General features: G+C 40.3%; 1 protein-coding gene across 1 annotated transcript in view; it reads left to right on the top strand.

Moving 5' to 3' along the window:
• Positions 1 to 17,686, top strand: part of RSU1 (Ras suppressor protein 1) — a 107,692-nt gene that overhangs the window by 48,062 nt on the left and 41,944 nt on the right. The window contains exons 6-7 of the mRNA XM_061586075.1: positions 1,548 to 1,630; positions 1,983 to 2,097. Of these exons, the coding sequence (XP_061442059.1) occupies positions 1,548 to 1,630; positions 1,983 to 2,097 (198 nt within the window). The remainder of the gene's footprint in view (positions 1 to 1,547; positions 1,631 to 1,982; positions 2,098 to 17,686) is intronic.

Genomic DNA, 17,686 nt, shown 5'->3' with positions numbered 1-17,686 from the left:
GTCTGCTCAGAGACCCGCTGGGAATCTCATGTGTTTCAAGGCCATGCTTCACATTGGCAGGATATAAATGAAATATATGTCTGAGGAATAAGCTGTTGTATTAAATTTTCTATTTTACAAGCAGTTCTGCTAGGCAGTTTTGGTCAGAGAATTTAGAGCTGCTGCTGCTTCACTTTCTCCTCTGTGGCATCTGAGCCCCACCTGCAACTGCATAGTCTGCATGACATCATCTCGGTCCAACTTTGTAGATTGTGTTTCCGTCTGAAACCTCTTTTCATGGTAAAATAGCCACCATGTGTTTGCTTCTCCAGGTAGGGCTGGGAATGTACCCCCTCTGGAGTTCTGGAGAGCTGCTGCCAGTCAGTGCAGACAATACTGAGCTTGATGGGCTAATGGTTTGTGTTGGTATAAAGCAGCTTCCGATGTTCCAGATTTGTATAAAATATATACTTGTCTTTGGTGCATTTGTACCCCATCCTCTACTAAAATGACTTCTCAGTCATTCTTTGCGCAGACCTAAGAGATGCGCAGGGACAAAACTCTAGAGAGCTTTTGAAGAAGAGTTAACGCAGCACAGAGTGCGAACACACAAAGACCAGTACGTATTTTATAGAAATCTGCTTTATGCTGTTAAAGAAACTATTGCAAAACTTTTGAACTGGTGGGGGTGGGTGGCTGGGTAGGGAAAAGGAGGATTTTAATCTGCCCCAGGGCCAGCAGTTGGACAGTGGCTGAGGGCCCAGGGGCTTGAAGGCCCCTCGCCAGCCTCACCCTGCCACAGTGTCATTTGCCCCCCTTCCCACTGGGGCCCTGGATGCTTTTCAGTGGTGCCACTTTTGAATGGGTGCCAAGATTGGCTCCTACCTGTGGTAGGTGGCCGTAATTTTAAGTTACCCAAAATGTAATGCCCCAGCCCATCGATCCGTGAAATGTATTGACTTCATAGATTTATAGTCCAGGTAGAACTATTCCTGCCTTGGTTGGAAGAGTATTTGGTGGGAGGAGGGAGGATCCAGTGCCGGCCCTGAAGTCTGGTGCCAGTCCTGATTTTAATTTATCAGTTGGTTTCTAATTGGACCATGGCTCAGAACCATCTATCCTGAACTAAAATTACTTTTCAGTTATTCTCTGCGCAGCCCTTGGAGATGCTTTAGTGGCAAACCGTTCCAGAGAGTTTGAGGGAGGCTTATGGATGGATGGAAATTTCAATAATGACTAGAAAGTGGAAGTTAATAAGCTGTGACGGCTTTTCTTCTGGCTGGTTACTGTTGAAATGGTGGGCCGTGGCCTACCAGGGCCTAATGTTTTAGGAATTGTTAATTGTGTCAGTCCTTTTGGATATAGATGTTTTCCTCAGCAGACTCAACAGTACAATAAGCTGGTAAATCTAAGTTTGACCTGCTTGTTATTATAGTGAGCCTTGGGTATGTCAAAGGCTTTTCACCAAGTCAGGGTTATTAATCAAACCTGACACTTTTTTATTGATCAGGCCTCAAATGGTTTGGGTTGTATGCCACCCTGTTTATATTTTGCTGTTTAATTTGCAGCCACCCTGCGTGCACTCTATCTAAGTGACAACGATTTTGAAATCCTGCCACCAGATATTGGGAAGCTCACAAAGTTGCAGATAGTAAGTAATTTATCTAAATTCTTGAAAAAAATCAATTCACTTTTGCGGCCCTTGTAAGAGTAGAATCAAGTCAATTTGTGGGAAAGTAGTGGGAGCTTTGAAGAAATGAGCCTCCTATTCTTGTTAATCAGCAGCCACTTGTAACTAAATTGGAAGGATTGAATGTTTAGGATGCGGTGAAGTGGCAGAAGGAAAGAGATCTGTATTAGACTTTGCAGTGTAAAATATTTATTTATGACTGATTTTGACCTAAACATCTGCTTCTTTTCAACTGGAAATTGTTCTGACAACTCTGTGTGCCTGTTTGTACCCCTTCTTCTCTCCCTTCCTCCCTCTCTCATTTTTTTTAAAGCTTAGCCTTAGGGATAATGACCTGATATCACTCCCTAAAGAAATTGGTGAACTTACTCAGCTTAAAGAACTTCATATCCAGGGGAACCGTCTTACTGTGCTGCCTCCTGAACTAGGTAAGATTTGTACATTGTTGGGGTAAAGTTGACTGAAAGACTGCTGGAATACACACTTTCTTTTTGGTAACCAAAGTTGGCCATTAATGTCTTTAAAAACACATTGTTCATTTATTGCTTCTGTTTCTATTTTTTTCTGCTAAATACAAACTAGCAGGTCCAGCAATAACCTTAAGAAATATTTCAGAGTGTGGGAGGCAAGGCTGCTAGACAGAGTTATGCTTAAAACTTCTCATCCAACAGTAGTAGCATTGGGTATTATGCTTAATGGATTATACCTTGCAATACTTGAACATACATATTTTGTTTTTAGTATGGCTTTTTCACCATATTAATTTGCTATGATGGTATGGATCTGGTTAACTATAAAGATGGTTTTGTACAATACTGTATGTCTGGGTGGGTTACAATCAGTGTGTGAAACAAAAGTGAATGGCTAAAGGGCTTAAAATTATGTGCCTGTACATTGTCTTTTTTCTGAATTTAAAATGTTCTGTGCAGCAGTGAGAGACGCATCATGATTCATTGCTACAATAGAGTTGCAACCGGTTACATAAAGTGAAAGAAACACTAAATTTGTTACCACATCTATCCTTGACAACTTAACTACTGGGGTTGCATTTTAGAAGGTAGAGGAGGGGGGAAAGCCAAAACAAAACAACAGATGTAACTGGCAAGATCAGTGATGCATGTTCTAAAGTGCATTGGTTGGTGTGCATGTGTAATGCTATTTAAAACATTTCATTAATGTGCATAGTAGCCCTAAGCAAACTGCTCATTAGTAGCTTGATAATGGTGTAGAATCATTGGAAGATCCACAGTCATTGATGAAATAATGAAAAAGAGATTGCACTTCCACATTTTTCAGATGTGCAGAGACAATTAGTGCTGTCTAAGCACTAATGATGAGGGTAGGCTTTATTATTATACTTTTTGGTTTGTGTATTATACACACACACACCATTTAACAGAACCTCAGAGGGGGGAAAGAGGAGGAACAGGAATAGAACAAACAAAGGGAAGGGATTAGGGCAGCCAAGGAGGAAGGAGGGGGCTTCTTTCTTTTGAGATATTATGTTACATTTGTCATGTGGCTAAGAAACATCAGGGCATATTGCCAGAATATGGAAACTACGTAAAGGCCACATAAATTGGATAAGGTGAACAGTACTGATTGCTAACAAGCTATTGTGGTGAAGCTGGAAAGCAAATGATGTTCCAAAATTAGAACTGTTGATAGATGTGATTTTTAAATACAAACACAATTCTTACAAAGCTTCCATAGATGGCCACTTCACCTGTCTGTGTTCGTAGCAGAAGACAAAACACTTACTAGAAGTTCTAAAATGTAGTGAGCAAGGTACAGCCTGCTTGATCCCTGTAGCCCCTAAGGCAATTTTATCTGACCCACATGGGTTTGTTTGAAACCTATGCATCTTTAAGAAAAGGTCCACCTAACATACTATCCTCTTTCCAATCAGATGCCCCCAGGAAACCCACAAGGAGGGCATGGAGGCAACAGCCCGTTCCCTCTGTTGTTTGGCACACTGCCCTTTAATCTGGAGGTTTCTTACAGCTGTCATAGCTAATAGCCATCAACAGACTGCTCCTCCATAAATTTGCCTAGTGTGCTGTTAAAGCCATCTAAGCTAGTGACCAGAACCACATTTTGTGGCATGAATTCCATGAATTGGTTTTAAGTACTTCCTTTTGTATGTCCTGAATATTGTGCCTGACAATTTCATTGGATTATCCTGATTTCTAGTCTGGTGAAATGATACTAGAATTATAACAGAGAGAGTTATCTCTGTTCACTTCATCTACACCATGAATGATAAACCTCTATAGCAGCTTGAGTACTGCTAGAGGATAGATATTGACATCATCATCACAAAGCTTATCCTTCTGATGTCCTGCTAGAAATTGTCATTTTTTTAAAATAATTTTTATTCAAATTTTTCAAAAGACAAACAAAACAAAGTCAAAAAACATAACAATACAACAAAAAAAATAAAAATAAAATAGTTGACTTCCGATTTGTCGCAGATCAGCTATAAGTATATAATATACATCAAATCTGTCCCTTAATATATACATACAGGATCACTTTTCTCCATAGGCTATCTTAATTAATCGTCAAATCCCAATATCATCATTTTATTTTGATCTTTCAACAAAAAGTCTAAGAGAGGCTTCCATTCCTTAAGAAATGTGTCTGTCGATTTTTCTCTAAGTAGACATGTCAATTTATCCATCTCTACTAAGTCCATTAATTTCAATAGCCATTCTTCCGTTGTTGGTGTTGATTCCATTTTCCACTTTTGTGCATATAATAATCTTGCTGCCGTAATCATATATAATATTATTCTTCCATATTTCTTTTCTATTTGTTTATCCATAAAACCCAATAAAAAAAATTCTGGTTTTGACTGAATATTTATCTTTAGAATTTTTTGCATCATCCTACCTATCTGTGCCCAAAATGATTTTGCCTTTTTACACAGCCACCACATATGATAAAATGATCCTTCTTGTTGTTTACATTTCCAACAAACATTAGAAACATTACTATACATTTTTGACAACTTTTCTGGAGTCATGTACCAACGGTACATCATTTTATAGAAATTTTCTTTAAGATTATAGCATAATGTAAATCTCAAGCCTTTTTTCCACATATTTTCCCATTGATCCATTTGTATGTTATAACCAAATTTTTTTGCCCACTTTACCATACACTCTTTTACTTGTTCTTCTTCCATATCCATTTTCAGTAAGAGTTTATACATTTTCGCAATTATATTTTCATCATTTGTACACAAACCTATTTCAAAATCAGATTTACTTATTTCAAACCCATACATTTTCTTGTCCATTTTATATCTTTCTAACAATTGTAAATAGGCAAACCATTGAGAACTATATCCTTCCTTTATCAGTTGTTCTCTCTCTTTCATTATATATTCTCCATGTACATTTTCTAATAGTTCTTGATAAGTTAACCATTTCTCTTTTCCAGCCATTTCTCTTCTGTAAAATGCTTCTTGACTTGAGACACATAATGGTATTTTCGAATAGAACCTTGGTTTATATCTATTCCATATTTTCAACAGAGGACGTCTTATAAAATGGTTATTAAAGTCTACATTTACTTTTACTTTGTCATACTATAGATATCCATGCCATCCCCACTTCAGGTTATGGCCCTCCAAATCCAATAGTCTTTTATTCCTCAATAAAATCCATTCCTTTATCCAGACTAAACAGCAGGCAGCAAAATAAAGTCTCAGATTTGGTAATCCCAGTCCTCCTCTTTCTTTGGCGTCTTGTAGTAATTTAAATTTAACTCTTGGTTTTTTTCCTTGCCATACAAATTTAGAGATATCTTTTTGCCATTGTTTAAAAGGTAAATCAGAGGATATTACAGGTATTATTTGAAACAAAAACATCATTCTCGGTAATACATTCATTTTTATCACAGATATTCTACCCATTAATGACAATTGTAGTTTATCCCATCTTAGCAGATCTTTCTTAATCTCTGTCCATAATTTTTCATAATTATTATGAAACAACTTTGAATTTTTATTTGTCATAATGATACCTAAATATTTCAACTTTTTCTCTATTGTAAAATCTGTCTTGTCCATTAACTCTTTCTGTTCCCTTAAAGTTAATTTTTTCACCAACATCTTTGTTTTTTGATTGTTGATCTTAAATCCTGCTAACGGTCCAAATTCTTTTAATTTGTCCATCAATACATTAATTCCTTCCAAAGGGTTTTCTAATACAATTATCAAATCATCAGCAAATGCTCTCAGTTTATATTCTTCTTTTTTTATCTTTAATCCCGAAATCCTTTTATCTTGCCTTATATCTCTAAGCAGCACTTCTAAGACCAGAATAAATAGAAGGGGAGATAATGGACATCCCTGTCTTGTACCCTTTTGTATTTCACATGAATCCGTTAAATCTCCATTAACAATTATCTGAGCCTTCTGAGATGTATAAATCGATCTAATCCATTTTATAATTTTTTTTACACAGGACTTATGGAAAAATTGTTTTCATCTGATCATTGGTGTGTCATGGGTGATTGGAATGGGGTAATCTCACCAAAAATTGATAGACTTTCTGAAAAAAATATTAAAGAGACACAGGGTAAATTACCGAAGATTTGCTTTGAACTGATGGAAAATTTAGAATTGGTGGATACCTGGAGATATATAAATGATAACGCAAAGGAATTTACTTATTTTTCAGAAAGACATAAAACATTCTCGAGGATTGATATGATTTGGATGTCTAAAAATCTAGTGAAAGATATTTTTAAAATGGATATATTACCAAAAACTTTTTCGGACCACAATCCTGTGATATTAACTTTTTTTTAAAAAAAATCTTGGATTTAGATGGAGACTAAATGAATCTTTATTACAGAATGACAAAGTAGTACAAGAATGTAAGAAGAAATTAAAAGAGTTTTTTGAATATAATTTACATAAAGGAACAAATGAAAATATTGTTTGGGATACAAGTAAGGCATTTATGAGGGGATATTTTATTAAATGTAACTCTGAATTAAAAAAAAAGAAACAACAGAAAATGCAATTAATTTTGGAAGAAATAAAACAAAAAGAGGAAGAATTGAAAAAGAATCCAACTAAAGTTTCTATTGTAAATCAAATTAAAATGTTACAGAATCAAGTATCAATGCTGACAGTTAGAGAAATTGAAAGGAAACTAAATTTTGCTAAACAAAGGACTTTTGAATTTGCAAATAAACCGGGGAAATGGTTAGCATATAAATTAAGAAAAGAATGTCAAAAAAATATTATTTTAAAGATACAAGAAGGAGATGAGATGCTGACAGATAATGTAAAAATCAAAAAGATTTTTCATCAATATTATTCATCATTGTACAAGTGTCAGGAAATCCCATCTGAAAAAATAGAAGAGTATATATCTAAACAGAATTTGCCTAAAATTACAGACTTTCAGAGACAAGCTATTAATGGCCCTATCACGTCAAGAGAGATATCTGAAGCTATAAACAAAATTAAATCAGGAAAGGCGCCAGGACCAGATGGGTTATCTGCAATGTACTATAAATGTTTGGAGGAAGAACTCTTGCTACCTTTACAATATACAATGAATTCTATTTTGCAAGAGGGAAAGATACCGGATAGTTGGAAAAATGCTAACATAACATTAATACCTAAAGAGGAGCAAGATTTAACTAAAACAAAAAATTATCGGCCGATATCTCTATTGAATAATGACTATAAAATTTTTACAATGATCTTGGCAGAAAGAATGAAAATAATATTGCAACAATTTATCCAGGAAGATCAATCGGGGTTTTTACCTAAAAGACAATTACGTGACATCAGGAATGTCTTGAATGTGTTGGAATATTTAGAACAACGAAATGATAAACAAGCAGCTTTGATTTTCTTAGATGCTGAGAAAGCATTTGATAATTTGAATTGGAAATTTATGTTTCAGGTTTTGGAGCAAATGGATTTTGGAGACAATTTTATAAAACAGAAATTGTCATTTTTTGATGCAAAGCTAGGATGGGAGAGCAAGACTCACCACGCAGCCAGGGGGACAGGCAGAAGACAGACTCAAGGTGCGGCCTTTTTGTTCTCCTGGGGCCTCCCAGGGAGCACATCCATATAGATTAGATATATAAAGGGCCTCCAGATAAATTTGTAGCCCAAGTGGAACACCACAGACTTAGTTGAGGATGGCAGGATGCTGAGAGGATCCACCTCTTCCCCATACATACACACACAGAACACATACACACTCCTGAGGCAATGTAGTGGTATAGCTAATTAAAGGGAGCCATGTACAGGCCAGTAGCCTCACTAAGGCAACTGTTCACACAGGATAACCTTTATGCCCATCCCTCTTCACTTCAGGTGAGCATAGTGCTGGCAGAGTAGGACTTCAGAAGGATCCTGTTAGGTCTAGTGATCGTAACTTGAAGATGGCATCTTTCTGTCAGTGTCTTTAGTCTACAGTAGGGATGGCTAATCTTTGCCTGCCCAATCCTCTGGAAGCCATATACTAATACTGTGTAGTCATCCCACCCTTGCGCATAAGTACATACCCACACACGCACACACAGAGTCACATAGACCCCCCTCTTCAACCGATTTGCGCAGATGAAATGTGCAAGGGTGGTTATTACACCCCTCTCTGCTCATCAAATGATCAAGCTGATGACCGGGGAGGAATGACTTCCATCCTTGTTAGGGTGCTGGGGAGGAGAGGTTTAAAGCTCTCCATCTGCTTCAGCACTGGGTATACCTTTTTTCCCCTCTGTTGTCACTGCCACCAAAGTTGGTAGGGTCTTGGGAGCCAGAAAAAAATTGCTTGAGGTCAGAGCAGGCCCCAAGGCTGAGGGTTAGGCACCCCTGCTCTAGAGCTATGTGCAAATGGCTTTCTGAAACTCTCCACCCTATTTGTGTGGGGGGGGAGGGTTGGCATTACACCAAATTTCTCCAGAGGGGACGGTTAGTTCTCCCAACAGTTTCTTAGGAGTTGGGCTCATCATCAGCACAGCTTCCTTCTCTTTTCCTGTTTGTTTTCTTGCTGAAACAGTAGCAGCTATGTGGCAGCCTGGCTGCCATTTTGCATCCTCTATAGGCTAAGACCTTTTTATTTACTCAGACCTTTGGTCATTAAGTTGGGCCCTATGGTGATGCTCATCTTTTAGTTGGGTGTGTGGGACTTGTCATTTATGCATTATTGGGTAAGCATTTTATGTATTTTTGTATTGTTCAGTATTTTAAATTTTGTGGTTCTCGTTATTTTATCTGCAATATTTTGCCTTGTTAAACCACTTAGAGAATTTTTCCTTTGATTAAGCAGCTAACAAATATTATTAATAATAACACAATTATGGAACAAACAGTTGATGCCCACTTCCTCTCAAGTCTGAGAAACTATGCTGAAGATAGCCCATTGTTGGTATACCACCCCAGTGTGGATATCAAGGATGAACAACCTATGCAGGAGAAGATGTGGCATACCTTGCAGATACCACCTCATGTGCATCAGTACAAACCTTTTGGACCTCAATGTTTTATGAGATCCAACGAATTACTGGCCAGGAACCCTATAGAACACCACAAGTAGCTATTTTAATTTTTTTCACAGATTCCAATAAGGACTTATTATGCAAAATATTAATCAGCCACCTACTTATGGCTCCTTGAATTACAATTGCCAAACACTAGAGGGATTTGCACAGAGCTACATTGCAGTACTGGTTGCAGAGTCTGGTGTTTAGCTGTCATGAAAAAGCTTACCTCAAAGCTGAGACAAGTGAGGGGGTCTTCCAAAAAGTATAGCTTTGTCAACTCCTGGTACCCTTACATAGTATATGTCAACCAAACACACAATGGCCCGGCCCTGCCAGCCCACTATGCCAAGATCTAGAACGCGTGATGCAAACAGGTTCTTTCCCCAAGATTCAACACTGCCTGATTGGATTTTTTCTCTCTTCCTTTTCTTGCTATCTTGTTTGTATGGCATTGCCAGGGTAGGGAGGGGTTGGAGGTTGTTAAGTCCTTTTATTTTGAGTTGGAGACCCATATGAGATCTTTAATATGGGAATTATTCCTTTTTCCTTTTTTTTAATAAAATGATGTGATGGTTTTCTATTTCACTGTATATCTGTTGAAATGTATGTAGGGTATATTTTTGGATTTCTAATTAAAAAATTAATTAAAAAACAAATGTTAATAATAATATCCCTCACCTAACAGCACTCTGGAACATCGTGAGGGGAAATGGCAGCCACCACAAAAAAAAGTTGGAGTATTCTGAGAAAATTCTGCAAAGTGGTCTCCTGTGTTTTAGGAGGCAAGAAACACTTTGGAAATTTTCTGAAAAAATGCTTTCTGAGAAATTTTGCACTCCTGTAGTCTGATAAACTACTGGTGGGTGGGGGTTGTCTGCTTGTTTTTGTTTTCGTGCAGATAAGTGTTGCATTGGGCATAATTCTCTAGGAAGTATTCCTTCTCCATCCCTTTGGAAGCACTGGAAGACTGCCTGATCTTGTGAGGCTTCCATTCACTCTAGAAGAGGTTGCATAAGAGAGCTTCCCTGTGGATTGGGTGAGGCCAAGTCATCTTTCTCTTTGAGAAGCAAGACGCGTGGTGTCAAAGTAATAAAAATGTAAGCCCAAAAGTGTACAGCAAAGCTGAAGAAAATCGTAGCAGGCATGTTTTTACGTGTACCCTACCTGTACATTCTCTTCAGAGGGTTTATCCTTTACTTAGCCTTTAATAAAATTGGATCCAGAGGTATTTATATCCAAATAAGAAAATAAAGTAATTTCTTCCTTCACAGTATCAGAATGAGAGCATGTCATCTGAACTAAAATAGGAAAGGACACATTTCAGCATCAGCCTTAGTACCTTATTTATTTGCAGCATTTTTATAAGGCCCATTAACAGTAAGTTCTCTTGATAATGTAAATATGTGTGTGTGTGTACACATAGACACACAAAATATAAAAATGCAATATGAATATAAAGTCAAACATGGGTTAAAAACAACACATTCAAGGTCTTAAAAGTGCTACAGCATGAAACGCCTGGGGAAAGAACCAGCTTTTCACCAAGCGCTGAAAAGACCACAACACAAGTGCCAGGCAAGCCTCCCTGAGGAGGGCATTCCACAACCAGGATGCCACCAGGGGAAAGGTCTGACGTTACAGCCACCCATCCTATGCCATTTGGTTGAGGCAGCTAAAGAAGGGCCTCTGCAGATGATTTTGGGATCCGTAGTGGGGAGGAGAGCCTGGCTGGGAGTCCAGAGTCTGTGAGTTGAAACCCCTGCTCGTGTCTCTTGGGTGTCAAGGGCCAGCTAAAGATCACCCCCATAGTGAGTGGCTCAGGGGTTACGTGCCCTGCCACCTGTGCAGCCGTGGGCAAGCTGCATAGTCCCAAGGAGCCCAGTTGCCTCCCAGCTGACAGTTGCAGACAAGGAAGGGGCTGGCTTGTGCAGCTGTGGCAAGCTGAGCAGGCCCTAGGCAGCTGGGGAGGACTAGCCTCAGAGTGAGGCAATGGTAAACCCCCTCTGAATACCACTTACCATGAAAACCCTATTCATAGGGTCGCCATAAGTTGGGATCAACTTGAAGGCAGTCCATTTCCATTTCCAGAGATATATATAGTAATGCTTGAGGAGCCTTTTAAGGACAGTAGCACAGAATGGAGAATAGACAGCTGAAAATGGAGAGAGACTACGCGCATAAAGGCTGATGAGAGAACAGAATGGCTGCATGCAGTTTATTCATATCTTACTTTAGTTGAGATACAAACAAGTCTATTGTGCATGCAGCCAAGAATTCTTTAATTGAACATAGTTTCTGATTTTGTCTAAACTGGGAAACTATGGATCCCTTGGATATAAAGCTGTCTTCAAACCATGGTTTAATATTTCAGCTGACTCCAAATCTGGTAACCTTGGTTTCCTGTTTGGGGTTAAATGGGAAACTATGGTTAACTAGAGACATCCTGGCTTGATTTCTCATGCTGCAAAGGTTGGAGCAAAGGGGCTGTGAGGGAGGCGGAAGCGGAAGCTTATTTATATCTCTGCTTACTAAGTTGAGATTGAGGTTGAACTGGCTCAGTGGGACCCAGTTTAAGGCTCCAGTCAAATCTCCATTGATTTTATCTTTACCACTAAAGAGACAGAAATATTGAGATGGAATAAAAACAACTTCTGCTTGTTGACTCATGATGTTTTTACTTAAACCATGTTACCCTTTTAATTACCTAAACGTATGTTCCAAATAGTGTAAATCTCTCTTGAAAGAAGATGGGGATTCATTTTTTTCTCCTTCTGAATCAGAGGGTCATTGCATAGTCATCCATTTCCAGCTACTGTGACGACATGTAGATTTCAGTTTTGCAGAATGTGAATTTTAACACATTCCTGACCTCTATCTTTAATGATTCTAATTCCAGTGCTAATTAGCTAATGCGAGAATGATTTTTTCCCCCAAACAGTTTTTTCTCAAGGTTTTCAAGCATTTCAAGTTGTTCGGCAATGAAAACACTGATATGAAGTCATTTCAGAGATTGAGGTCTCCACTTTCTCAGAATTTGAGATCCAACAATGAAAACATTTGTTCAAGAAATAAGAACTTAATGGTGCTGGAGAGTGGGGGATAAAATGCTAGAGCAGTTATCCTGTTCTGGAAACATTCCTTTTTTTTTAGGTTCATCTTTGCTGTCTTGTGGCTAAGTCATGAGACTTCTGCTTGAGGTCAGCAGCATTCCCTTTCCATTTCTCCGTCTCCTCCTCTATCTCCAGTCATGGTTATCGGAATAGTCATCATAAGCACAAGCAGCATTTTTTTCTTGGCCAACCCACATAAGGTTTACAGTAATAACTTTTACTCAGAATAGAGCCATTGAAAGTAATGGCCATGACTAATGTAGGTCCATTAATTTCAATGGGTCTGCTCTGAGTAAAGGTCAGTTGAGTACAACCCTTGACATTTGTCCACACCAAGCATTTCAGATGGCCGCAAACCATGTTTGTGCTTAGTCCAGTGAACAAAGGTGGCTGACTATAATGTTATCAAGGTGCTTAACACAGACTCACAATCTACCCAAGGCCTGTATTATCCTGCTATCCTTGTAATAGAGAGTTAGTTTCATTTTGAGCTTGGATCTAGGAAAGCTTACATATTACATAGATGCATATTTTATTTCAATAAATAACTACCATTCCCTCCTTTGGGGGCTGACTCAAGAGAGTTTGGTGCCTGAGGAAGAAGTTAAATAATTGGCATTTTGCTACCCTTTCCTAATACTGCAATAATGGCAAGGCCACCAGCCTTGCCCTTTACCCTCCTCTCCACAAAAGGTGGTTCCCAGCCTGGAATGCATGACCTTTTTTTAAAAAAAAATGTGCCCTATCCAAATGATTTTTAAAAATCAGTATTTGGTAACTGCATTGGAAATATTATCCTTGACAGGTGAGAAAGCCAAAGCTGAATCTGTGTGTGATTTAGTCCAGACAGTAAGCTGCTCAACCAATTCGAGAGTGGAGCACTCTGCACTCCACTGAATGAGATTTTGGGATCGGAGTACCTGCACTTTGAACGAAAGAGGGACATGATATATCATGCTGAATTTTGCAATTTGTATGACTTGCAGCAGGCTGATCTTTCCCTTCTCCTGCTGGCAGTCCTTGAAGAATTATATGCATAAAATAAGCGCTTATTGTGTTGGTGGCTTTAGAGACAAGTGGTTCTCCCTCCTCCCCCCCCCCATTTTTTCTTTGCAGGTAATAAAATGACAAATCCAATTTGCAATTGCGGAATAAGCTTCGAAGTGAAATATGATCTCCATAGCAGCATTGGTCAAGGGGTTACTGCTAATCACAGTGCTGGCTTGCTTCTCCAGCAGCCCCGGACTTTAAAACGGCAGGCTGAACAGTGTGAATCTGTTGTTTGAGCTAGCTGGCATAGATTTAGACACCCCGGTCTCTCGCTTATTAGATCCTCTTTGTCACAGTGCTTAGTCCTACTGCCTGATCCTTGTTAGAACAGGAACGTGGCTGAGGCCCCTAATAACAGAGGCGGGTGTCAGCCTCCAAGCTAGGCTCAGTCAAGCGTAAGGCACTTAGGGCAAATACTGCCTGACTGGCAGAGGGGTGAAATGCTGCTGCCTGCATGTTATTTACGTGAGAGCAGCACAGACCTCCGACAACTGACAGAAGAGTGTTACTGGGGTAATGACAAATCATTCATAGGGCTGTGTGAAACAAGCTTTTTTTCCTTTGCACATGTGTAGTGCTCTGTCTTTCCGGTAATTAGGGTAACCCACTTACCTCTCCCAAGCTGCATTCAAGATCATGTGTTGTACAGAGCATGGGAAATGTAGATTGAGGCCAGAGCGGACCACATCGCAGAAAGGTGGCAGCTTCAGGGGGGCACCTCCTCACCAGCAGCCTGGTGCTGCTCAGTTACTGCACACTTGCCCATATAATGTCCTTAACTTTCTTTATTGCCATAACTTGTTGAGTCAACACTAGCGAACTGAGGCTGTTCTGACCGCTGTCAGTATGCAACACAAGGGAGCAGCAGTGGCCCAGCCCCTCTGTACATATTAACCTTTAAAGCCCTACATGGTTTTGGTCCAGTTTATCTAAAGGAACGCCTTCAGCATCACCAGATAGGCCGCCAAACGAGATCAGCCTCCCAAGACCTTCTCTCGGTCCCACCAGTCAAAACAGCTAAGCTGGTGTGGAGCAGAGAGAGGGCATTTTCAATTGTGGCCCCCGCCCTCTGGAACTCTGCCTTATGATCTCCGCCATGCCCCCTCCCTGACAGGCTTCCGCCGAGAACTGAAAACATGGTTTTTTAGGCAGGCATTCGTGACCTCTGTCTAATTTAGTTTAAATTTTTGTATGATGGGGGTAGGTTTGGATTGAGTATACTTATTGTTGTTTTATATTATATGTTATATTTTACTCTATGTTATATTTTAGTCTATGTACGCCGCCTAGAGTGGCCGTTAATTCGGCCAGATAGGCGGCCTAGAAATAAAATTTTATTATTATTATTATTATTATTACTACATCAAAGTCTGTCGTGTGGCACAGTGCAACAGAATCTAGAATCATCTCTCAGTCATATCCAGATTCACATTAACGGAAAGAGCTTTTGTTCACAACAATAGTTCAGCCTAGCATTTTGAAGGCTTGAACCTTTCTTTGACAGCATCCTTGCTACTTACCTATGCTTTACTGCAATAGTCTGTAACATAGGGGTGGGAAACCTGAGGCCCAGGGGCCAAATGGAGCCCCCACCCCTTTCTGTCTGGCCCTTGGGATCTTCCCCAGCCTACACCCCTCTCCTCAGACTGCATCAGTCACCAGTCCTGCTCTGTGCCTTTTGCCTAGCTGGAATGTGGTTTTGAACTGTGATAATTATCACAGTTTTTAATTAATTATCACTGATAATTAATGATAATTGATAATTATCACTGATTATCTGGATCCATGTCAATCGGGCTTTCGGCCGGGGTTTGGTACAGAAACAGCCTTGGTCGCCCTGTATGATGACCTCTGTCGGGAGAAAGACAGAGGGAGTGTAACTCTGTTGGTTCTCCTTGATCTCTCAGCGGCTTTTGATACCATCGACCATGGTATCCTTCTGGGACGTCTTGCGGACTTAGGAGTTGGAGGCACTGCTTGGCGGTGGCTGTGCTCCTACCTCAAGAATCGTCTCCAGAAGTTGGTGCTTGGGGAGCATTACTCGAGTCCCTGGATACTCCAATATGGGGTCCCACAGGGTTCAGTTCTGTCCCCCATGCTCTTTAATATCTATATGAAGCCGCTGGGCGAGGTCATTAGGAGATTTGGAGTGCGTTTCCAGCAATATGCTGATGATACGCAGCTCTACTTCTCCTTTTCATCTTCTTCAGGTGAGGCTGTTAATGTACTAACCACTGCCTGGCCGCGATAATGGACTGGATGAGAGCTAATAAACTGAGACTCAATCCTGACAAGACTGAGATGCTGTTGGTGGGGGGGCTCTCTGCCCAGATGGTTGATGTCCGACCTGCCCTAGATGGGGTTACACTCCCCCTAAAGGAACAGGTCCGTAGTTTGGGGGTCTTATTAGATCCGCTCCTGTCACTGGAGGCTCAAGTAGCCTCGGTGGCACGGAATGCGTTCTACCAGCTTCGGCTGGTAGCCCAACTACGACCCTACCTGGATAGGGAGAACCTTGCCACAGTTATCCATGCTCTGGTAACCTCTAGATTGGACTACTGTAATGCACTCTACGTAGGGTTACCTCTGAAGACGGTTCAGAAACTTCAGCTGGTGCAGAATGCTGCGGCCAGAGTTCTTACTGGGACAAAAAAATTTGATCATATAACACCTGTCCTGGCCCAGCTGCACTGGCTACCAATATGTTTCCGGGCCAGATTCAAAGTGTTGGTTCTTACCTATAAAGCCCTTAACGGCATCGGACCGCAATACCTGGCGGAATGCCTCTCCCGCTATGTACCTACCCGGTCGCTGCACTCGACGTCGAAGGCCCTTCTCCGTGTCCCAACGCATAGGGAGGCACGGAGAACGATAACTAGAGCTAGGGCCTTCTCAGTGGTGGCCCCCGAACTATGGAACGCCCTCCCTGATGAGATACGCCTGGCGCCTTCTTTGTTATCTTTTCGGCGCCAGGTAAAGACCTACCTCTTCGCCCAGGCATTTTAAAAATTTTAAAATTTGAATTTAAAATTGAAAATTTTTAATTATGTTTTATTGTGTATCTACATCCACTTGTATTTTAACCTGTTTTATTATGCTGTACACCGCCCTGGGAGCTTATTGCTATAGGGCGGTCTAAAAATGTAATAAAATAAATAAATAATAAATAAAATAATGTCTCTTGCTTCCCTGGGCGGAGAAAGGTGTGTGGGTGTGTAGAAACTTCGGTCTTGAATGTAAGAGTCACATCTGTTGCTCCTCCCTCTTTTGCCTCTGGCCCCACCCATCACTGGTTTGTGACCCTGGGAAAGTTGTCCATAAGGGAATGTGGCCCTCAGACTGAAAAAGTTCCCCCACCCCTGTTGTAACAAGTATTCTGCGCTCTGTATCAGAGGCTCTTCTTCATGTGCTCCCTCCGAAGGAGGTACAGAGAGTGGCAACATGAGAACAGGCCTTCTTAGTGGTGGCTCCTTGTTTGTGCAATGCTGTCCCCTGGGAGGTATGCCTGTCACGATTGTTGTCCATCTTTAGAGGCCAGGCAAAAACATTTCTCTCAGGCAAATGGTTCTTAATTTTGGAAAGTTTTTGGAGGGCATTTGTTGTGTAGCCATCCTAAGAAGGGTTGCTCTACCACCTTACGTGCAGTTTTTAAAAACTTTTTATATTTTTAAATATTTTACTTTATTTTTTTATTTTAATTTTTTATTAACTGTAAGTCACTTTGAGTGTGCATATGTGTACAGAAATGCAACTAACAAAATGTATAAATAAATATTTTTGAAAACCTTCCCCTTCCCCTCTTTATTATAGTAGACGCCTGTGTAGCTTCTGGAACATTCAAGAAAGCGAGAGGGCACAAAAGTGCTGAGGAAGCCCCTGGCATAAAGCACCATATACAGTGATAGCACTATATAAATAATGACCACATATGGACACTGAGGGACCCTCAGAGATGAAGTTGTAGGTAGCAGTGATATGAACTTTGGGACCCTGTGACAAATTGTCCTTGTGGCTGAAGGAAGAATAGAACAGGAGGCAAAGCATTACCAAAAAAAAAAGAAGTGGTCTGTTTTTGGGTAAGGAATGTTTGACTAGGAAGGAGAAGGAGGGGTTGTCATCATGTAGAAATAATTGTTGAATGTTTCATGGCCATGGAAAGGGATGTACAGAGGTGGTCCTAGAGCCAACGCTACAGGTAGGGCAAATGGACTGAAGTGAGCAGACTCGGGAGGAGTCTATTTCCCCCTTAACATAACAATGGAGATATCTCCCCACACATTTCAGGGGATGGTGTCTGAGGAGCACTCAGCCTGTTACTAGGTGAGGGAGG

Source organism: Rhineura floridana, chromosome 10 (assembly GCF_030035675.1).
Source record: "Rhineura floridana isolate rRhiFlo1 chromosome 10, rRhiFlo1.hap2, whole genome shotgun sequence".
NCBI classification, from domain to species: Eukaryota; Metazoa; Chordata; class Lepidosauria; order Squamata; family Rhineuridae; genus Rhineura; species Rhineura floridana.
Note: the sequence above shows the minus strand (reverse complement) of the source record. Positions and strands in the feature narration are given on the sequence as shown.